Raw genomic sequence first — 22,853 nt, forward strand, 5'->3', positions numbered from 1 at the left:
GCTGTAGAGGTGGGACCAGTTCACAGAGGCGGGCGCCTAAGAATGACGTCACCCAGAGGGGGGAGGAGTGAGTGACGTCATTCTGGTATATCCAGAAAGGGAGGGGAAGGAGAGAAGGAGGGAGAGAGAGAGAGAAAAAGGAAGCTCTCCGATAAGTTTTTGTGTGTATTTCTCCAAAGTTACACAAACTTTCACAAGGCAGAGGTGTGATTGGAGGACGTGAGGGGATCAACATGCTGAAGACGGAGCTCTGAGGGCGAGGACGGACACCAGTTTGTCAGCAGTTGTGCACAGCTGATGACAACATCAGATAATAACACTTTTTAAGGCCTTGGGCCTCGAGTGACTATAGAGAGGTAAGCAAGCCACAATTCTTCCTCGGAAAATCCAGAGTGTAAGTGGAATTGTCATGTTTAAATGCTGTCCGGTCATGCAGTGTGTTGTTGCCTGTGACTGGAGGGCTTCCAGAGCAGCACAGAGAGTCTTGTGCCTGAACTTACTGGTTTGCAAGTGACGCTGGTTGGGAGAGCAGGAACAGAACGGCTGACAGTGTTAGATTACAGGCAGGAGGGAATCTACTACAGCATTCTCACCGTGTGTGTTTGCCTCTACATTTTCCAAAGTAAACAAGAAGGGAAAGGACGTGTTGATTTGGCACTTCCTCTTCTGATCCCTCAGATCCTGGACAGAGAATAAGAGATACAATGTCGTCGGACCTGGACTCCAGTCTCACCAGTATTGACTGGCTGCCTCAGCTGGGAATCAGCAGCCTGCGCTCGGGGAGAGAAAGGAGAGGAGGAGGAGGAGGAGGAGCAGGGGAGAGGGACAGGAAGAGAGATGGAGGAAGGGAGAGGGTGGACTTTATACCCCCGGTGCCCGACCCCTCCCCTTCTAACTCCAAAGGGAAACCCCCCCACAGCTACGCCACTCTCATCGCCATGGCAATAGCAGCTGCACCTCAGAGGATGTTGAGTTTGAATGACATCTACACCTGGATCAGTGACACGTTCCCCTACTACAGCCGAGCCGGCCGGGGATGGAAGGTAAGTGGAGCCATGATAACTTTATAACAGAAGCATGTTCAAATTGATTTGCATTACCGGCTGTTTCAGGACTGACTTCTTCCCTTTCGTGTCCAGAACTCCATCCGGCACAATCTGTCCCTTAATAAATGCTTCAGGAAGGTTCCTCGGCCACAGAGTGACCCCGGCAAGGTGAACTATTTTTAATGTTCTGATGTTGTGAGAATAATTGTGCTCTTTGTAAAATCTGCATCATGTGAGAGGGAGAAATGTTTTCTTTAAAGAGCCCGAAGCTTCATACATAAACTGCATTTCCAGGGTTCCTATTGGACGATGGACGGGCCTGCAGAGGTGAATCAAGCGAGGGCACCCAAACGTCCCTACCCAGAGGACGAAGAGGACAGGCGGGACGTATGTTGTTTTAATATCACCCATTCACTTGTCAACCGTCAAACCCAGTATAAACAAGTTTGGGATTCTTAAGTTTATTATTATTATTTAAAAAGAACATCCAAACAATGACTACATTCAAACTCAGTAAATAACACTATGAAGGGAGCAGTTTTCAGAGACACTTCCAAGGAAAATGTATTTCCTCGATGACCTCCAGAGGGATTCAGATGTGCTGATTTTGCGTGTATTGTCGAGGTTTTAAGAATGTACTGTATGTTTTCGCCGTGATAGAAACGAAGTCCTGGTTTCTCTTGATAGTCTACAGACCTTGCTTTCATTCATTTAAAGCAACATTATGTAAGAATCTGTATTGTTCGCATATTTGTCACATCGCGAATCACGTAGACCCCACTGCACCTGCGTTTGTTATGATTACATGACTTATGATCAAAAAACTAGCGAGTCGAGAACTTTGGTAACGAAAGACACCAGACATCGCAAGCTAATGTTGCTAACTAGTAGTAGCCACCCTTCTGTTATCAAGACATCTGCGACTTTACTTTTTAACAATTACAGTCCTACAATCCTGCAGTATGGCTCTGCTTCAGCTGCTGTCGTCTCAGTAGCCATTAAAAAAAAAAATTCAAGCTTAGTGCCTCTGCCTGGCTCTGCTTCTTCCACTACGTAGACAAGATGGCGGCCGAAGTGTGTGTAAAGTGTACATCGTTGCACAATGCACACTCAGTGTTTTTGCCATTATGAGGGCAACATCCGGGTCCTTTAGTTACACTTCTTTTCGCCGCGATTGATATTGGAACACCTTAAGTACTCAAACTAAGTATAGTAAGTACGGGAAGTATGGATATCGGAACACGGCACAGGTGTCTGGAGCGAGAGAGATGAAGTTGGTGTAAAATTCAGAATGATTTTGAAGCTGTTATTTAAGGTAAATACTTACATAATGTTTATTTAAGGGCAGCTCTATATAGACAATATTGTTCCCATTTCTCCGGAGGCAAATAAAAGCATGGCTTCTAAAATTCGTATTTTACCTTGCATATATTATGTATTTTAGGTGAACCGACCCTTTAAGTTGAGCAATGCTACCTTTAGAGTCCCACGTGATTTTAAAACCTTTCCCACCTAATAGTAACACTGTGCTGTTACAGGGGACACACACAGAGAGAGGACCCTCTCCTCATCAACCACAACCAACCTCCCACTCAGAGACACTGGGAGCCACCCAGTCCCCCCAGTCTGCCTGCCTCTCTCCTCCACCATGCAAGGTAGAGTCACACTCTCCCCCCTCACTCTCACAGTCAGAGTGTCTGGGCATTTTCAAACAAAATGTCTTCTATCTTCACAGCAACCGTCACCCTACATCCCGAGCCCCGTGTCCTCGCTCCCTGTCCCTCATCCATCTGTGTCTCTTCCAGCGGGGCACCCGCCTGTCATCCCCATGTCCTCCATCAACTCTTTCCCCTCTCCCCTTCCACCCGGCCCCACTTTTTCCACTGTAGCCAACCTGTCCACAGCTTCTCTAGCGGTCCCCTCTTTCTCTGATGCTGCTCTGTCCTATGCTGCTAACTCAGGTCCCGTATCTGTTTCCACTTTCTCCTGCACCCCCGTCTCAGCGCCTGTGTCCGTCTGCACTGTGTCGGGACCGGCTCACTCTTCTGTATCTGTCGTGCCTTCATCCGTTCCTGTCGTCTCGTTAAACTCCTCCACTGATCCGCCGCTTCGGTTCACTTTCGACGAGCTGAATTTGCCAGACTTGTATGCATCTTTCAAGTCTCTAGTCAAGACCATGCGGGAGAGGGGAGGCTCACAGTGTAAGTAGTGTGTGTGTGCGTGTGTGTGTGTGTGATTAACTCTTTGAAGTGTACATTAGACACATAAACATCCTGGATAAGCATTTTATTTTTCTTATACTTTACAGCGGATGTTGCCCCCCTGGCTTTTCAGAGCAATGACATTACTCCACTTCACACTCCAACTCTGTTACCGATGTCTCCTCACCCTCCGCCACTTGCACCACCTCCAGCAGCCGCCCCACCTCCAGCGGCTGCACACCTTCCTGTTTCACAGCACAGTGAGTCTCATATTACCTCATCAGCCCAAGAAATGCTTGAAATGTAATAAAAGAAATGGCAAAACAAGTCCGGCCTCTGTAACATTACCTTCCTCTCTTCCTCCTCAGCAGTGCCACCCGACTGGTTCAGTAACCCAGATTCTCTGAAGGAGAGCTTCCGCATTGCCAGCAATCTGGACTGGGCCAACATAGACCTCTCTGGTCACCCAGGTCTGTTTTCAAGAGACTTGTCTAACCCGTTTAATGTCCACAGTGGAATTTTATAATTTCCTTTACAGTACTTAACCCCTTAAGGAACACCGTTCCAACATAGGAACACCCTTCACTAAACGAACACCCTTCGTAAAAACGAATAGTTTTTTTGCTAATAGTTTTAAGCATCAGATCTTAACAGTATATACTCACTGTTGGAAAGCTGAGACTGTCGTGATTATTTTAAGCCCAAACACAAAGGAAGAAAGTTATTTCCAGACCATGTAATAGCCTTCTAAACTCACCATGACACAACATTAGAAAGAGCCCTCTACCGCAAGAAGCACGAATGCCTACATACCTTCAGAGTGTTCCCTTTTTCCACAGCTACAACGTCATGCCACAATTTTTTTTTTCATAGTTCGCCAAGAGTCCATAGAAAGGGAATATCCATGTCATTTTACCCAAAACTAGCTACAAGTGTCGAACAAGCAAGAAACCCCAGAGTCTTAGCTTTCATTTGAGACCAAGATTATGTTTCTAGGTAAAGTGGTTCTCAAGTTATAAGCCTTTGAATCTCAGTAGGTGCTCTTGGAAAAAAAGGACCCAAGCAAAACGCACAGACATGCCTTTAGAAAAAAAATTGTGTCTGCTGTGTCCATAGACATACCTGAACCCTTATATCTTAGTCAGTTTATTGACATTTGAACTGGACGGAAACCAAAACCTGTGTTCCAACCTCTGTAACTGTCTGTCATAGAATCACACTTGCACTTCTAGAAAAAACTTGAGGGTGTTACCTTTCCAATGGTACCTAGCACATCCCTGAGTCTCAAACGATGTGGGAGCTGTCATGCTTTTAATTACGGTATGTCGTTTTGGAAAAAGAACCTTAAAATGGGGGCGTTCACTAAGAGGTTAAAATACAAGCTGAGCTGAGCACAAACCACAAGACACAAAAACAATAGGCTAGGAATTTCATATCCTCTTAATTTCTGAGACACACTTAGTCTGGAAAAGTCAGGAATACAATATAGGCCAAAAAAGAAAAATTATAATGGATTTCTTTTCTGGGGCAGTTTCCACAGAAAACTTAAGAGAACTATAACAGAAACATATTAAAAATAGTCATTAGTTTAAGTGTCACTTCACCTAAAAATAACAAAATAACATATTTTACAGGGGTTATTTGGATGTTCTCTGACAAAGTTTTGAGATTCTCCTCTGACTAATTAGTCAGTTAGTTAATCAGCAGGAAAATATTTGGCAGTTATTTCTACTGTTGATGCATAATTTCATTTTACCAAGCAAAAATACCAAACAATTTCTGGTACCAGCTCATAAAACATAAAGATTTGATGCTTTATTTTTAACGTATTTAATAGTAAAAAAAATATTAATTTTAATTAATTGTTCAAAAGTCAGTGCTTAAAATCTTAAACATTATCTTTAATGCGGTGAGCAACTACTTCCATGGCTTGATGCCACTAAGCAAACAATAATTATGACAACTACCGACAACTTTGCAGAATCGTTTTTTTTTACTTTGCTTTTCCTCTCGATGACTGTTTTGTTGTCAGACCTGCTGGAGAGCATGCGGCAGGCGGAGCTCTGCGACTGGGCCCTGGACCCGGTGCTCTTCACCTCCCTCTGTGACTCTCTAAACCGCTTCTTCACTCAGAAAGGCATGATCACCTCCGGGAATAACTCCCCACTGGCCCTCGGTGCAACTCACTCCTTACAGGTCCCACCATTCGCCACCAATCCTCCTCCTACCCTCGCCAGCCTCACCCACCCGTCGCCTCTCCCCTACTCTCCCATGGTTCCCCCCGTCAGCGGGTCACAGCCGCCCCGGAGGGCTCTGCACATGCAGGGGCAGGGCCCGCAACGACCACAGCTAACACAGCCTGCGAACGCGACCGGTAAGAACTGGACCATCATGTTGGAAACCCTTTCATGCGTTTATTGATTTTTTCTTTCCTTCAGTGTGTTTTACTTTCTTGTGTGTGTAAAGTTAAGAATTCCGCAGCGACAGAAGCTCATCTCTCCAACAGAAAACATTGCTAAACCTTGTCAGTGGTCCTGCCTTTAAATCCATGACTTTGTGACATCACACTACATCACCATGTCACACATTTGCATAATTTATGCCTTGCAGCTAGTTCGACACATTTAGCACAGCCGCTCTGTTGTTGTTATCGATGGATATTCCGACAGATCAAAGAGGACTGTGTGCTTGGGTGGGGGGGGGGCCCTAAAAGAGACAGGAGCTAAAACAGTGTTTCAGACAGAAGGAGAATAAAGTGCTGCAACCTGGACAGTTGTGTATTTGAGCAAAATTATGAACCTAAAAATGACCATTATAGATCTTTTTTACCCTTTTTTAAGTGGGTTCAAACTGAAGTCACAGCCATTTTCTTGATATGCCTGCACCACAGTTGTATTCTGAGTCTACATTTCTCTTCCCGTCTCAGCCGGGATGCAGCCACGACAGCGTCCTCCGTTAAAGAGTCTGCACAGCAACAGTGAGGAGATCCAGGATGACTTTGACTGGGACTCTCTGCTCGTTTGACCCTCACCGCCTGCATGGAGTAACGATTCTCACTAGAACTTTTCAGAGAAACAAACGTGGCTCTTCTTCACGAGACTCTACGCTGAAGCTGCCTCGCTGTTGAGCATCATCAATCTCTCCCGAGAGCAAGTTTGGGATCAAGTTTTTCATAAATGACTGAATGCTGTATTTCAAGGTCGAAAAAGTTGTATTTTTATCATCTTATTCAAATTCATATGCTGTAATGACTTTTGTTCACTTTATCTTCTGCATGTAATCGGCAGGGTGTTGTTGTTGGATATGAGATTTTAGAAAATAAAGTGTCAATTTATCCTCGTCACATTATCAAGTATATATAAAAACCAAAAAAAAACAACTACAGAGCAAGCATGAAACAAGTCGAACACACATCCTGTGTTTTTGTTTTATTTCATAAATTCCTTTTGATTTTTTTTCCATTTTACTTTTCAAATGTGAATGTTCACAGTCATCACCACACAAAATTCAACCTTACCCGATAAAAGAGATATTTTTTCTTGTTGATATAAAATAACAATAAATTCATCAAACTAAATTAAAAGAACAGCATGGAGCATGTCGTCAAGTCCCTGTTGTTTTTTTTCTCCTTTCATTCATTGAAATAATTGTCTTTTTTTTCTTTAAGAAGCATCGGCGTCTCTCCCTCCTTGAAGGAAAGAGGGATGAAACACAAGGACAGCGGTGCTCGGGGACACCTGTGCACCAGGGATCCCGTATGAAATGTGATTGAAAAAAAAAACAAAACGCTTCTGATTAATAAAAAAAAAAGGAGGTGAAATAAGATTGGCAGAGAAATGTGTGACCCTTATAATACCTCATTTGACATCCCCATTACATAGTATTAATACAAGTGACAATTTTTTAAAAACAAAAATAATGTATGTCATCTCTTCCTTTCTGAGTCACTGAGATTAGATCGGACACAGAAAAAATGGAGACAGATATTGATACATATACACAGAAACAGGCATTTGCACTATTGCATACTCACAAATGAGCATTCTCGTTCACACATCGCTGCAGACACACATGCACACACGCACACACACACACACACACACACACTCGACAAAAATCCTGTCATTTTTTCCCCATCAGACCACAGATGTCAGAGCTCTCTTTAGTTTTCTACAATAAATCAGGATGAAAAAAAAAAAAAAGCATTTGATTTAAATGGCATCATCTTGTGATTTTTTTCCTTATTTGTTCCCAAAAAACTGGAAAAAAATTAATTAAATTTAACATTAAATTAAATTAAAAGTGAATGAGCTGAAACAATTTGACCACATTGTGTCTGAAATGTAAATGCAGGTTTTCAGTCCATATCTCAGTCTGGAGTTCGTAAAAAAAAAAAAAAAATCATCCTTCATGCACTGGTTTGATTTCAGTGATTCAGTGTTTGTCTTCATTCTAGAGGGAGAAAAGAGGAAGAGGCAGGTACAACAGTTTCTCTGTTCAGTTTGTTAGTGGCTATGTCCCCTCTCCCTCCATCTCTCTCTCTCAGTGCAGTATTATTAGAACAGAGTCGCGTGACATTACTGTAAAGCCTCCTGCTCTCACAGACTTACCTTCATCTCAAGACAGGACTGAAAAAAAACACAACATGAAGAACGATACAGAACAGAACAGGATTAAAACAAAAATAAATAGATCTCTATTTCCCACCCACAAACGACCCATACTGAAATGAAAGTAACTAAATGTGGAAAATTATTCTGCAATGAAATAATGCTTTTGAAAAAAAAAAAGATAAACATAATTTTTGATTTTTTGTTTTTTTCTTTAAATATAGATGTACACATTTTTTATTTTTGGACACAAATTGCGTTGAGGGTGGATGAATGAAGGGGGCAGCAGGTATGACAGAGGAGGTTGAAACAGGTGAGCCAAGTAGTGGTGACACTTCCTCAAAGGAGAAAAGGATTGGTGCTCGCTCCCGTCGTTCCTCCGCCTCCCACAGATCCTCCTGCTCCCATCACTCCTCCTGTTCCAGCGGGCCCACCCAAAATCAGCTGAGGAGGTGCGGCACCTCCGGGCCCCAACAGGGCCGAGCCTGGTGGAGCCATAGGCGAGAGGCCGCTGTAGGGCATGCCCATGGGGCTGGCCTGCATCATGCCCAGGCCCATTCCTGGAGCCCCCATACCCACACTCATTGGCCCCATGCCCATTCCGGGTTGCACCATGCCCAGCATGGGATTGGGAGGCACAGGACTGGAGCGGAGACCGCTCAGGCCAAGTGATGAGGGCTGAGGTGAGATGGAGGTCATGGGTGGAGCCACGCCGAAAGGGTTGGAGGAGGCAGGTGTTGGAGACACCCCCCGACTGGAAATGGTGCTACCTGGAGTCACTGCCATGCCAGGAGCAGGAGATGAGCCTGAGAGTCAGAGGTGTGGGTTAGACAATACAGAAAAGTATTTCCACGGTTAAGGGTCACTTTATATCTGCTTAGACATCAAGTTAAATATATTCTTTATTCATTCTATTAACATTACACGAAAATGTAAAAAAAAAAACCACTAGGTGCTTTGCATGTTGTTTAATCCTTATAAGTAATTTACTCAGCAACTCAATCCATATATGCTATTTACTTTCCCCAAGTATTGTCAATAACACTTCCATTAATTTGAAAAAGATATTAGAAAAAATTACTTTTATTACTGAATACATTTTCTGAGTTATTTGGAAGTTCATATCCCATAATGTCTTTTCATAATGTAGAGCTGTATTGACATCTTCCCAGAACGGCTTCAGTTTAGTTCAGCACAAGATAACACAAGTCCGGTTTGCCACTGAGTCACCACAAAGCTTCCAACTTGATGGTTAGGTGGTTGACTGTCTGCTTTTAATCTGCAGTGTTCAGAAGAACCAACTTTGTTCCAGCCAAACTGTCTCCAAACCTCTGAGTTAATGGTAAAGCTTGTGGTTCAACGCATTTATCTTGATATTTTTTAGAATGTATTAATCAAATTGTCTTTTCTGCCAGCTGCAACTTATTGTGAAAATGAGCATAGTTGATGATGAGATCTTAAACTGTATACTTTGCGCAATAGTTCCCAGGAAGAGACTAAGAGTTCTCGAGTTACAAACAGTTAATGTGATAGCTGTAACTAACCTGTGTTCTGGAGGAAGGGGTTGTGCGCTGAAGAGGAGGAGATTGAAGGAGGCGGCGGCTGTTTGGGTTTGGGTTTAGATGACACCAGGGAATCGAGGTCCACCAGCGCTGCGTTGGGGCCGAGGAAGGACTCAGGAGTCTTACGAACAGGAAGTGAAGTACCAAGAGATGACAGGTCGAAGGGCACCGGTGAGCCTGTGCTGTCGCAGCCCAACGCTGGGGACCCTCGTCGCTCTGGGTCTCCTACGGGGAAGGAGTAAAAATAATAAATCGGTCTCAGAATATTAAAAAAGAAAGAAAGAAATTCTTTATAATAAACGACAAATTTAGAACTGCATTAACACATGTACTAGAGGAGGATGAAATGTAAGACAAGACAACTGTTGTGTGCATGCAGTTGAAAATCTGTGTATAATCTATCAAAATCCTATGAAAGTGTAGTACCAGTACCTCAGTGCTTGTGAGTCCATGTAACTTTAAGTGTGAATGTACCTGTGCCGTTAGTGTGTTTGGCGGTGCCACTCCAGATGTCAGAGGTGATAGGGTCAGAGGCAGGGACAGGCCCGTCCTGTGCCCAGGGGTCTACTGGCCCCCCCGAGGAGGAAGTGCTTGGTGGCACTGGGGGGCCCCAGGGATCGGCACTGGGGGGGGTCACAGCTACAGGGGAGGGGAGGAGACGCAGGGGAGGGGAGGGTTAACACAACACCGTACAGGTACAATCCACAATACGGAGGGAACAGGAAGCTGGGCTGGGTTCCAACAGTAGTGTTTCTCTCCTTGACCTCTTCAGTCCAACAACTTCTTCTTAACTGACTTTCACCTATTTAACGTCAACGTTTAATGTTAAGCTCAATAGAGGTGAAGGAGAGATCATGAGAAGCTACCTCATACATTAAAAAGGCAAAAAGGGGTAAGAGACAAGACAGCTCTGGTTGAGACACAGCCACAGTCAGTCCTGAGTAGAAACAAGAGGATACAAATCCCTGGTTTAGACACAGAGGGAGAATGGACTGAGCATGCCTGCTTTCCTCATTACAAACTGAAAGCATGTGAGCGGATGAGAAGATATGACAACATGGTGACATGACAGAAAATGTAACCGGGCTCTTATGAAGACAGGAAACGGAACAGGGAAGAGGAGTAAAGGTCGAGAGGTCTTTACATCCTCTTTCATCCACAGAGCAGGTCACAGTTCTCTTTTGTTACTCGACGATGAGCACGTTTCCACCAACCTGACACAGTCTACATGCGACCAGTGCTGCAGCCGCTTACCTGAGCTTCCCCAGGGGTCGACGTTGTTCACTCTGTTGGACGTCTCTCCCCAGGGGTCTGGTGGAGGGGCTATAGTTGGCGGAGCTCCCCCACCCCACGGGTCAGAGCTTGTAGGAGATGTGGGTGACGCTACCCCCCATGGGTCTGGGGGGGCAGCGCCCCACGGACCTGAGGCAGCAGGGGCAGGAACTGTGGGTGGAGGCGAAGGCCCGGCAGAGCCCACAGTGGCAACAGTGGCAGCAGGTGTGGCCCCCCAGGGGTCCACGGCACTCAGCTCCATCAGAGCACTCTGTACAAGAGAAATGTTATGAATTCTTTAAATGTTCCTCTGTGTTTACACCCCGTCAGTGATGCTTTCTCTTTAGGTGTCTTTATGTTGAAAGCCTCTCATTTGGAGGGCCACTCGACAAGCCCTGATGGGGATTTTTTTGGCTCTTCTTCCACGTTTATTGATTATTTTTTTTTACATGCATTCTGTTTATTGTTACTGATCTATTGTGTTTTTTTTTTCTTATGCGAAGATGTTGTTCCTGCAGCTTTATTCAAGAGAAGATGTTTAATTCATTAACCGCATGATGCGGTAAAAGACAGGCTACAAGAGAAAGACATTTTTTTTAACCAGAGATTAAACTCTTCATTATCTTTCTTTGATCAACAGCAGTTTTGAGCGACACACTCTGCACCATCTACACAGTTGTTTACAGCCACAAGCACTCATTTTGTGGTTTGACAACCATGTCTGTGATCGTCACACACAGAGATACTGTTTCTGTAGATATACATCAGCCCCAGATCAAGGCTGAATCAAGCTAGCAGGTTCATCACACCAGTTAATACCTTGCATGCCATCATTATGAATTATGACCATTCTTATTTGAAACTACTTGTATATATGATTGTGGCTGCATTCATGGGACTGATCTAAACAACCGCTGACATGGTGCTCAAGTGCACAAGTAGACTGAATTGTGAGGATTGAGAGACAGTGAGAGACAGTTTTACACAAACCTCCTCAGGCTTCAGCTTCTCCCTCTTACTCTCCTCGATGGCCATCTGCAGTCTCAGGTCGTCACCTCTGCGCAGTCGCTCTTCCTGTCAATCACACACACTGCGATGTCAGCAACCTGAGACACACAACCTCGGAAAGCTCACTACAACATTTAGGATTAGTTTACAATCCCACAATTAAAGTGGAAACTGCAAATCCTCAATCACGATCTCCAGTCAGCAGAAAATTAATCAATCCATGCATTACTGGCAAGAGTTTGCAATTTTGTCTAATTCTCACGGCACATACATACATGACTGAATCAGCTGAAAGCTTGTAATTATTATTCAGACATTAAATAAACTCAGTCAGAGCTGCGGTCACAAGGCAGCCTAAAATAAAACTGTAATTGTTGTGGCAAATAGCTTTAGACATGGACGGGACTTTAATCCCCACCATCATCAGAATACTGAAGTTAAATGCACTTTCAACCAACAGCAGCACTTTAGAGGTGGGGGGGCAGCGTTTGCAGCTGTGGTTAGTTTGCTTCTTGACAAATGCCATCACTGTGAATATTACACAGAAGTGCTGGCGTTTTTTTGTTTGGCCCGCTCATGGTTCACTTGCCCACAAGACTGTGTATTATTAATAGGTACCTGTGTTTTAGCTGAGCGTGGTGGAGCTTCTTTATCATCATGCATACATGGAGCGCAAAAACTGGACTGGAAATGGACCGGGCATTACATAACCACTAACAAACCATTTTTTAAATAAAACACCTTGATCCCCTGATACAGATATTTAATATTTATATTATTTAATATTTATATTTTACTTTATTTCTGTATGAATAGCATGAGGAGACTAAAATCGGCTTTTCCTGATAAAACCGCGTGTTGTAAAGTGACAATAAATTATTCTTGTGTCTTGTATAATCTGCGGTCATCCCTACCCTAACGCCACCTTTTATCTGACCTCATTATAAGGAGGATTGGTGATTGAACAGCATAACTTACTCCTCCTCTTTATGCCAACCACAATAAAGACCCTGAATTAGTTTTTTTAGATTAATATGGTTGAGTAGGTGCGGGACACTAACCAGTTGCATACAATGGGCAAACATGAAAAGAGCACAAGGAAGTTAAAACAGCAGAAGATGTGTGAGAGGTGAGGAAAAGAGATTAACTCAAAGCACTAAAGTTAAATGCATGCTATCAGAGAGGGTAACAGGAAGGAAAGAATAATCAATGTTTATAAACAACTTGAGTTTAATTTGGTCAATTATGATAAACATTTGCCAATGCCATGCAAATTCAACTGTTAAATTCAAGTTAATCAATTTGTTAGTTGCTGAATTTGGTGCAGTTTTCAGCACATCTTGACAGTGATTTGAAAAAGCAGCTACATTGCTTTTCACGAATGCAAGCACTATGAAAGAATGCAACACTGTACAGAAAACTGAATTATCTCAACAGTCTGATGCAAATTTGCCTCTTGAAGAAAACAACACATGACAAGTATGAGCATAACTTAATTATCTTGATTGATCAATCCTTAATATGTATTTGAGAAGTTCCAATTGACAGAAAGAGAGATAGGTGATGACTGGCTGGACAGTCATCTGGACACACTCTCTGCCCCTGACCTTTTCTTGAATCTCTTTGCTGAGTGTGATTGCATAGCGGATCTCTGCATCCTCAAGAGGGTCCGCGTTAGTCTGAGGGAGGTCAGGCATTACATGGTGAGAGCAAAGCAAGGTGTATGTAGTGAATAATATCAGTAATATCCCTCTGTGTTCAGACTCAATCTGCAAACTTACCCACAGTTAGTTTTAGTTATGCTTTAATCCTTATCTTAGCGAGCAGTATGAATAAGCTGCTTTGTGTTACCTGCTCTGCCTCTTCTTTACTCATGGCCAAAGCCAGCTGGAGCTGAAGGTCCTCCTCTCCAGAGCTCTGTGGCCAGGCCTGCTCAGGGTCTGCCCCCCCAGATTGGGAGCCCACTGACAGGCTGCCCCCCAGGCTGGGTGCTGAGGGAGCTGAGGAGGCTGGAGCAGAGACAAATAAGCACCATAAGATGAGAGGTTTTCTTAGGTTATCAGCTACTCAGAGGCCCTTCGTGCTGTTGAGGCCATCCTTCTTTCAAAGTACATTGTAATCTTTTCAAGCACTGCTTTAATTAACCATCTCACCACTGGAGGTCTGTGCCATCTTCTCTTTGGTTTTGAGGGCGTGGATCCTCTCCTCTCTTAGTCTCTCTTCATCTTTCAGCAATGTCACTAGCTGTTTGGCTTTCTCTCGCACATTCACCCCCTGGAAGAGAAATACAGGAATAAACACATAATTACACACAGAGTTTGCACATCGAGTTTAACCTCATTTCAGTTATCAACAACCCAAAAAAAATCTTTTATAGCTGGCTTTGTAGGTTTGCACAAGAGGTCAGAAACTCATTACAAAATGTCCTTGAATGAACCACAAGCGGCATGTTTGACAAAGTGTGCATGCATTCCTTAGGGGTGAACCTTACAAACAAATCACTTAAACTCTCCACAGAGCTTATGTGTGACATGGGTGTGTGTTTGCGTACCTGGTCTTTGCCGTCTCTGTCTATGTACTGAAAATCTTTGAGAGTCTGGACTGCGTAAATGTTCTCTCGGCACTGTTGGGCAACTCGTTCTGAACCCGTCTTGATCAGGTACTCCATAAGAGTCATAGCCTGGAGAAAGTACAAAGGAAACACAAAGCACAACCAGTGAGCAACTGCAGGAATGCTCTTGATAGGGAGGTTGTAGAAAAGCACATTTCCTAAAAACAGTAATATTTGAGCTGTGCCTCATTTGTCATCCTCCATAGTTTATTCTGCATTAAGCAGTAAATTTTTGCCTCTACAAAATGGGATGCACCACACTGCAGGACTGTTAGCAGATATAGTACATGCCATGGACTTTACATTCTAGAAATGTTTAAAGACCCTGTGCTGTACATACAATTCACCAAGCTTTTTCCAACAATTATAAGGCTTTGGCAAAGCACCTGATCGGAATTAATGTAAAATCAATGTGGAAAGCATCAAAACTAACCTATCTCTGTGCAGATCAGTGTTTTAGCACCGTTTCAGAATTAATCACCATCCACCAAACACCATAACAAACCTGGAAACTCAATTCCAACGACCATTCACGTACACTGGGTATGCACAAGCTGTTGTAAACAGGACGCAGATTAGAAATTCTGGTCTGCTGCTTAGCTACAGAAAATACGATGAGCGAGGTAGAGAAGCGTGACTGCTCTTCACAAAATCTTCTTGGATAACTTGTCAGCAAACACTGTAAGCACCTGCTTTTGACCTAAAACACAGTTTTACTCATGTCCAAAAGGCCAAGATGCATAGAAAAAGCTTTGATTTAAGAAATACCTATGCACGTGTGGACAGGGCCCAAGTCTAGCAGGATGCTGACTTTCACACTCAGATTAATATGAAAATATGAAAGTCTATGTAGTGCAATATACAGTTATTAGGGAGTGGTTCTGGACACACCTTATTAGATTATCATTACATTACATAACACTGCAAACACTAGGGTTAGGCCACAACAGAGAGCACAATTAAGAGGAATATCTGCTTAGAGTTGCTGTAGAGCAAGAGTTGCTGTTGTTTGTGATATGAGGAGAGAGGAAATGTAAAGAAGTATGTTGCTACTCAGTGCACTAACATTAAGTTTCCATGTCCCGTTTATTATGTTCTTATCAAACCAGCTCAGTTAGGCGAACCCAAGACTTTTCCTGCGGGCCGTTGCTTCTCTCAGTCATGCCGTTTTTATACTTGGTTTTCTTAGCTTAGCTTCTTTGTTTAGTTGTTTTATGCATATGAGGCTGAACAAAGCTAAGTTATGGACATGTGGTGTGAAGACGAGGACGCTTTTAAACCTGGCACAGGGTTTTATGTCAGTGGTAACGGGAGATAGTTTCCTCTGTAGGGTGAGACAGTTTCATGTCAGAGGAACGGAGGGAAACAGCAGCAACTACAGTGGTGATCTAGGACGCAACTGCCGCCTTACAATATCACTGAAAGTTAGTAAACAACAGTGTCATCGTCCATTATGATGCTTCACTGTAGACATCATCATTAATATGCCAATTCAGCAGACATCGCCCAACCCTAGCAAATACATCACTCCAATATTGGTTCCAAAATGTGCAGGGAATGAACATAGAGACTTTACTTGCCCATCCACTAGAACAACGTCATCCTCAATCGCTTTACAATTGAACAATCTACCCTCACTCCACTCCTCCTGTCTACTGTCAATCACATATGCTTTTGGGGGGGGGGGGGGGGGGGGAGAGAGAGAGAGAGAGAGAGAGAGAGAGAGATCCTATACAGAAGGTGTGCTTTTTGGGCAGCTTTACAAAAGTATATAACATTGCCGGTAGAGACGGATCAGAAAGGCGAGGCAAGCCAATGTGCGTGCATCAAGGTGGACAAAAGCAACACTATGTAATATAGGTAAACTCCTAACGCGATTCTGAGAAAAGATAGCCGACACACAAACCTTGTACACATGTCTCCAGTTCTTGCCGTGGTCATTGAGGCGCTTCCACACCATGCTCATGATTTCCGAGAAGGCCACAACATTGTAGGTCAGATCTGCAATCTCTGACATCAGAGAGCTGCTGGGGCCCCATGGGTCATTGGACGTTGCCTCTCTAACCTGGACAACAACGCAGTGAGTCACAAACTCGGATTATCCTCCAATCAAACTGACTGTGCATGAGAAGAATAATTCTAGCCCAATATTTTGTGACAGAGGCAAAATAATGAACGGATAATCTCATTAAATTAGGGGAAGAGGTTGCTTCAAAGAAAAATATAGAATCATCAGCAGCGACATTATCTGTGCTACAAAGATACACGAGCTACACTTAAACCATGGACATATAGGGGATGTGGGAGTGAAAAAGAAAAGCCATATAAGCAGAGGGACACACAACCTTGATTTCAGCCTCTGAATAGTTGTGGACGATGTTTTTTACTTGTCGCCGTAGCGATGAGGTCGACATGGCAACGGTCTGGCCGTCGAGCTCTGTTGCAACCTGAATAACAGAGGGAAATAAAGAGTTGTAATATATAGTTAATAAAAAAAAATACCACAAACTGGCAAAACAACATCATTATTTCAAATGGAGACAAATGAAACACAATTAATACTACCATAAAAAAAGAGTGCAAGAAGATATAGAGCTACAAAAGACCAAGAGAAATGTGTGCAAGTGCAACAGGCCTTGAGACCTTGAGAAGAACAATCAGAGTGTGAAAGACGGTCTCTGTAACAGAAATTTATCTGAAATCATGTGACTGCTACCATCAGCAGAGAAACAGAGGCAGCGTCAAGCACACCTGTTACACAAGAATGATGCAGAATAGGGGTCTCTCCTCTCAGTATCTGTTTTTCTGGCTTGTAAGCCCACTCATTCACGGAGTGCAATGTCTCAGTTTGTCTGTTCCTTCCCGTGGCAACATTGGGTCCCAAAACCACAGGCGTAGGGAGATGAAAACTGTGGAGCAAGATTGAGAATAATGTTTAAAAAGAGCCCATACTCACTGAGAGAAAACTGTTAAATCACAACAAACAAACAAAGAGCAAGCTAAGACTCAATGCTATGTCTAATTTAGTAAACAATCATTATACAATAAGAACAAAGCAGATATTCAGCAAAGAAATCACATGATTTGTTGATGATCCACACATGGCTCATTGTCAACATATGCTGTATTCAAAGTCAAAGCTCTTTTACTCAGAAAATAATAGCTTTGAATTCCTAAAGTACAGAAAACAATACATGTTACTCTCTGAAGTATTTGCAATTAGTATGACGAGGATGTTCCCAAACCAATAAGGGGAAAAAATGGGATGGAGAAATACCCTAACCCTATCTCTTGTCTTTTCCTCATACTTCTGAAAATTCTCTAATCAGACACACCTATATCACAGGAGTGATTCACATTAGCTGAGTTTGAGGGAGCTGAGAATTTTATGAATAAGATACATGGTTCACACCTTAAAGTACACATTTTTTTCAAACATGACTCATTCATAAGCCAGTTAAAATTACTTTTATACTGATCTTTTAGGCATCCTTCAGCTACGCAAACATAGTACAAAAAATAAATACTGTAATTCTGAACAGAAACTGATTTTTTTTTTACTCTGCTGTCTCAGAATAACATGGTAATAATATCCCTTATCATAAGGTTGACTACACTCTAAACTAACTTCTATAACTCATCCAGAGAAATTTGAGTTTACTTTGCTAAAACCTGTTTGCAGATGCCGATGGCATATTTTATCAGCATCAACAGGAAGACTGACAGATGGAGAAAAACTGTCTGATGCAATACATGATGGTTTCTTTTCTTTATGGCCCTGGATTTGACATAAACATCATGGACCAGTATACCAGCTGCTGCTGCTGGTGTGATGGCATGCAGAGAATGATATCACGGCACAATATTGGATCCCTCAGAACCTACTGAGCATTGTGTGTATTTGATTGCTTACTCAGCAGGCTGAAACATTGTTGCTGACCAGATGCATCCTTTTCATTGCCACAATCTGCATTTTCTCACCAAATAGATGCTGCCACTGCCTAAGTCATAAAGCAACAGGTAGGCAACCAAAAACTTCGTAATTAGAAGCAATTCATCTACAGACCTGATTTTGCTGTTTGAATAACTAATAACGCTTCCTTAAATGTTTGAAAGAGCTCAATCAACATACATTTTTCTGCTTCTTGATAAGACTAAACCCTAATTGGATCATTGTGTGAGTTTGGATGCACTGAGGGCAAAGAGAAGAAATACAGCAATGGGCATTTGAGATCAACTTCAAAACGCAGTGCTGGGCCACTCGCTCCTAAACGGCCACCCCCAATGAAACGGAAAGAGAACGGACAGTGTCACTTTGCAGAGAGGATAATAAATTCACCCCTATGCTTATCAATATTCCTTCTAACCAGGCAACAGAACACCAGCAGGCAGATTAGAAATAGTTAGTCTCTCCGTTCCCCGGCGTCCAGCAGTCCTGCATGCATTCTGCATTCAGACTCAACAGTGAGAGGGCTGTTCAGAGATCTGACTTCAACAACTTTTATCAGTGTAAACAAGACTGTCATTTACACCTGATTCTTACTGTCTTAACTAAACTGTAACTTGTTCTTTGCCTGTGGTCTGCTTTTAACAATCTGAATTAAATTCAATGAACTTATCAAGTAGGGATCTTCAATGAATCAAAATATCAAAATTTCAACATGACCACGTGCAATGACAAGTAGCTCCAGTCACATCATCACGATTTCTTTTTTTTTTTCAGTGAAAATGAAAACTGTACTGCAAACTCATCTTTCAAACTCATCTTCAGTTATCCCACAACCATGAAATCTATTAAAATAACCTCAATATAATTTTTCTGACACATCGTGCGACCCTAACAACAAGAATTCATTTTGAAGAATGTATGTGTTTGAACAAGACTATTTGTTCTATTAAATACACTTCAGCAAACCACTTTATTTAACAAATGTGCAAAAAAACTGAAGACCCAACTGTTCTGCGAACTTTCAAAGTGTTATATACAATCCGGACACATAGAGTGTGGCAGTCATGTTTAGATTCGCAGGTCAGACAAATATGAAACCATGTTGCGTAACTGAACATTAAGCAACCACTCCAAAAGCCAGTTCAGAGACTCCTGAAGCTCTGTGCCAAAGTTCAGACACGCCAACTTATCCTTGATAAGGGACATAACATGGCTTTTCAATCTTAGGCTTCATGTCGTCTCAAACATTTTCGCAACCTCTTCTAAAACACGTTTATATTCTGCTGCTGTGAAAGTACACAATCATAATATCGTCTGAATTCTGACAGACATGCTTTACTTAGATCAGCACACATCTACTGCAGCCAGGTCAAGCTACAGATTTAATAGTAGTGATAGGAATCAGGAAATCACAGTGATTACACACTATTGCAGGTGTTCTCAATAAGGTGGCTTCAGATAGATTATTAACAAGGTGAGGAGTTGGCATTGAGACTGATCTTACTTATTCCTCCTCCACCTCCTCCTCCTCCTCCTTCTCTCACTTGCATGCAGTTGACTGTTGCAGAGTTCAACGAAGAAGTTACCCCCACCCAGTTAGCCTGCACTCAGATAAGGTTAACGATCGTTTACCCATCCTGACAACTACAGCGTCCCCTGTCACACCTACCAAGTTAGCTAGCTGACGTAATGTTAGCAACCAAACAGTCAACTGACGTTATGCTAGCTAACCAGCAACTGTTAACTGACACAGCGGAGAGTGAGCTGTCTAGACAGGAGTTAATGGGCAACTATACCTTGGAGCAGTGTTAGCAAGAGTATCGTAAAACGAGCACATCTGTTTCACAAAGCATGTGTGTGTGTGTGTGTGTGAAAGACAAGTTCACGAACCACTACTTACTATAGCTAATTAGCCAACTGACGTTAGCTGTCATCTGGTGCTGTTCGCTTCCATTAGCAAGCAACTCATCCCATTCTCACCTAAGCTAATCGAAACAGTTGGCTAGCACTTTGCCACCAGGGTTTTGGGTAAAGTCTAGGCAAAGTATAAACAGGGGCACAGAAGGGTGTAGCTGGGTGCGAAGTGACAGCCAAACTAACGCCTAAATAATGCCCATGTTCTCGACACAACGTTGACTCACAGCACAGAGTAGAAACGAGCGCTAAGGGAACCTGCCAGCTTGACTGATACAAGAAATCACTTGCTGCTCTGTTGCTGCTGCTGCTGCTGCTCCTAGGAGAGATTAGCCAGCTAGCAAGATAGCAGTTAGCTAGCTGGCTAGCTCCTGCTAGTTAGTTCGCAACTGGCAACAGGACTGCTAGTCCGTACACACTTTCGCAAGGACACGTCCTGCTTCAGGACAATTTTGACTACACACGTTTGAACACAGAGCCGAAATGTCAACAACATACTGACAACATACCAAGATAAATAACCAAATCAAGTGTGTATTACTGACCCTGTTGTAGCTTGAATGTACGAGGAGATGGCCGAATTTCCGCTTCCGTTCTCGACTAAAGGAAAGACCGCACCCCCTGTAGCTTTGTTTTCCTGGGATGGTAGTAGAAGACTCATGAATAATTAATTGACTTTTTTAAGAGCCCAAAAATTAAAGGCCCAAATGAGAAGATATGATCAATAATATTTAAAGCCTTCCGAGAAGAGATAGGGGCGTGATTGGTTGTTTCCCTGTTTATTCAAATGGCACCCACAGTCTATGTAAATGAATACAAATTAAGTCCTTTCTAGTGCTGTTTATTTTTAAATAGTTTGAATTTTAAAACTCCTTTTAGACTTTATCTACAGGCCGGTCAGAAGTCAAGATCCTGCTGCTCTCTACTTTTTGTCCACTGCATTTATTTCACAGCTTAAATGTTCTGTACATTACATTTAAGCAGTAATTACAATGCAAAGGTCAAATTAGTACTGCATACTGTTTGTAAAGGGTTGATATGTAATTCAAACAATGTTTAGGACTTGAACCCAGGCCGCCTGGATCAACATGGATGAACATTTCAATCAACTTTTCATTAAAATTACACTCTCGTGTTGTGTTTCATACAGCACCTTTAAGTTATCAGGTTGTTTTTTGTTTTTTTTAGATCAATATTTTAAATTAAATTAAATGCTGTATATAAGATAAGACTTTATTGATACCTGGAAAAAATGGAAAATTAACTTTTCACCGCAGTGAATGGGTTGAAAAAATTGAAACAAGACAAAAGCAAGATAAATTAGAAATACAAAGTGGAATAATATAATAATAGAGTAAAATGCTTCTACTAATAAAGACTATTTACACTATTTACATTTACCTTCCACACAAAGACCAATAGGGACAGTTGCATCCATTATTATAATACATACATGGTGTGTAGAAATATACCAAAAAAAAAGGTGTATGAAAATAAACATAATTGCACAGAGACATCGGATTGCTCAGGATTTAATAAGAAGATAAAAGCTGCACTTAATCAGAAGAGAAAGATCGATACTGACTGAAACTCTGGAGGACCCTGCCACCTTCCTTTAGCTTCAAACAGTATTCTTGGGACTTTATTTACAGTTTGTTTATTATCTCATGGAAAAAATTAATATTTCTGAGTGACTATTATCACTTATCAATCAGTTCTCATCAGTTCTGAGTTCGGATTTCTCCTACAAAACCACAGAGTGCTCCTTAAAACCAGATGTTCTGGATTGTTTTGTTTGTGACCCCTTCCAAAAAGTTCTGTCTAGTTGGGGCCTCATGTAAAGTTTTTGTGCTCCATATGAATTGTTAGTGATCATAATTGTTTACGGCCCAAACATGTGAAATTATTCAACGTTTCCCCCCCAGAACTAACAGTTTAGTGAAAGTTCCAAAAAACGAGTACAGACTTGTGACCAAACTTTTTCAATTTTTTTTTCTTCCCTACAACATTAGACACCTCACAACTTTTCAGGTGTATCTTTCCAACCTTTTGTCCAGACAGGATGCCGGAATTCTACCGGTAAAATACCCTTGCATTAGTACTTTTACTTGTGTAAACAATCCAAATAGCGACAGTGGCATGCACAGACTTTTTGAAGGGCAGGGGCGAAAATAAGGGCACTTTAGCGAGCGTTTTGGCTCCCAAGGGGGCATTTTAGCACGCGTTTTTGTCACCCAAGAGGGCAGTTCATCATGTTTTAACCAGCCAAGGAGGCAGTTTGGTGTGTTTTGCCAACCAAGAGGGCACTTTAGCACGCGTTTTTCAACAATTGACCCCCCCTCCCTTGAGCACACCACTGAATAGCGACCTCTTCCACCACGAGGAAGCAGAATGGTCAGAATGGGGGTCAAGAAACGGGAGATCATTTATATGTAACATCTCTTTGCAAGTCAGGTAATTGAGATGAAGGTTAAAACTTCTGAATACATTTTACCTGCGTGAATAGTTATACACACACCACATTTTCTTCCCCCACAGTCTTGTAGTCACACATGAGCAGACCGATTACTCCCGTGGTTTGAATCTATGAAATGCAACAGGGTCACAATATATTGAGCAACATGTGTTCCATCTTTAAGTTTAAGCCCACAACGCCTTTAATAAAGTACAACTGATCCAC

The 22,853-nt window shown here is 42.4% G+C and overlaps 2 protein-coding genes across 6 annotated transcripts; one reads left to right on the forward strand and one right to left on the reverse strand.

Moving 5' to 3' along the window:
- The first annotated feature begins 79 nt into the window (after positions 1-79).
- Positions 80-7,086, forward strand: foxj2 (forkhead box J2). Of its 3 annotated transcripts, none has more exons than XM_030393619.1 (10): positions 80-356; positions 679-1,043; positions 1,140-1,214; positions 1,341-1,433; positions 2,585-2,701; positions 2,782-3,247; positions 3,355-3,507; positions 3,616-3,717; positions 5,280-5,621; positions 6,174-7,086. In XM_030393619.1, the coding sequence occupies exons 2-10, from the start codon at positions 705-707 to the stop codon at positions 6,269-6,271; spliced, it is 1,785 nt and encodes a 594-aa protein (XP_030249479.1). In that variant the 5' UTR covers positions 80-356; positions 679-704; the 3' UTR covers positions 6,272-7,086. The 3 variants fall into 3 exon arrangements, with proteins under 3 accessions (XP_030249479.1, XP_030249481.1, XP_030249480.1); XM_030393621.1 differs by having other exon boundaries at positions 3,619-3,717; XM_030393620.1 differs by lacking the exon at positions 80-356 and having other exon boundaries at positions 363-1,043.
- On the reverse strand, positions 6,663-20,964 carry epn1a (epsin 1a). Of its 3 annotated transcripts, none has more exons than XM_030393616.1 (13): positions 20,719-20,964; positions 17,062-17,219; positions 16,656-16,757; positions 16,217-16,375; positions 14,251-14,379; positions 13,853-13,973; positions 13,551-13,708; positions 13,307-13,378; positions 11,682-11,765; positions 10,674-10,962; positions 9,894-10,058; positions 9,402-9,644; positions 6,663-8,663 (listed from the first exon to the last, which is right to left on the reverse strand). In XM_030393616.1, exons 3-13 carry the CDS (start codon positions 16,722-16,724, stop codon positions 8,197-8,199), a joined length of 1,956 nt encoding a protein of 651 aa, XP_030249476.1. In that variant the 5' UTR covers positions 16,725-16,757; positions 17,062-17,219; positions 20,719-20,964; the 3' UTR covers positions 6,663-8,196. The 3 variants fall into 3 exon arrangements, with proteins under 3 accessions (XP_030249476.1, XP_030249477.1, XP_030249478.1); XM_030393617.1 differs by lacking the exon at positions 20,719-20,964 and adding an exon at positions 20,160-20,524; XM_030393618.1 differs by lacking the exon at positions 13,307-13,378.
- Positions 20,965-22,853: the final 1,889 nt, after the last annotated feature.

Source organism: Sparus aurata, chromosome 17, assembly GCF_900880675.1.
Source record: "Sparus aurata chromosome 17, fSpaAur1.1, whole genome shotgun sequence".
NCBI lineage: Eukaryota > Metazoa > Chordata > Actinopteri > Spariformes > Sparidae > Sparus > Sparus aurata.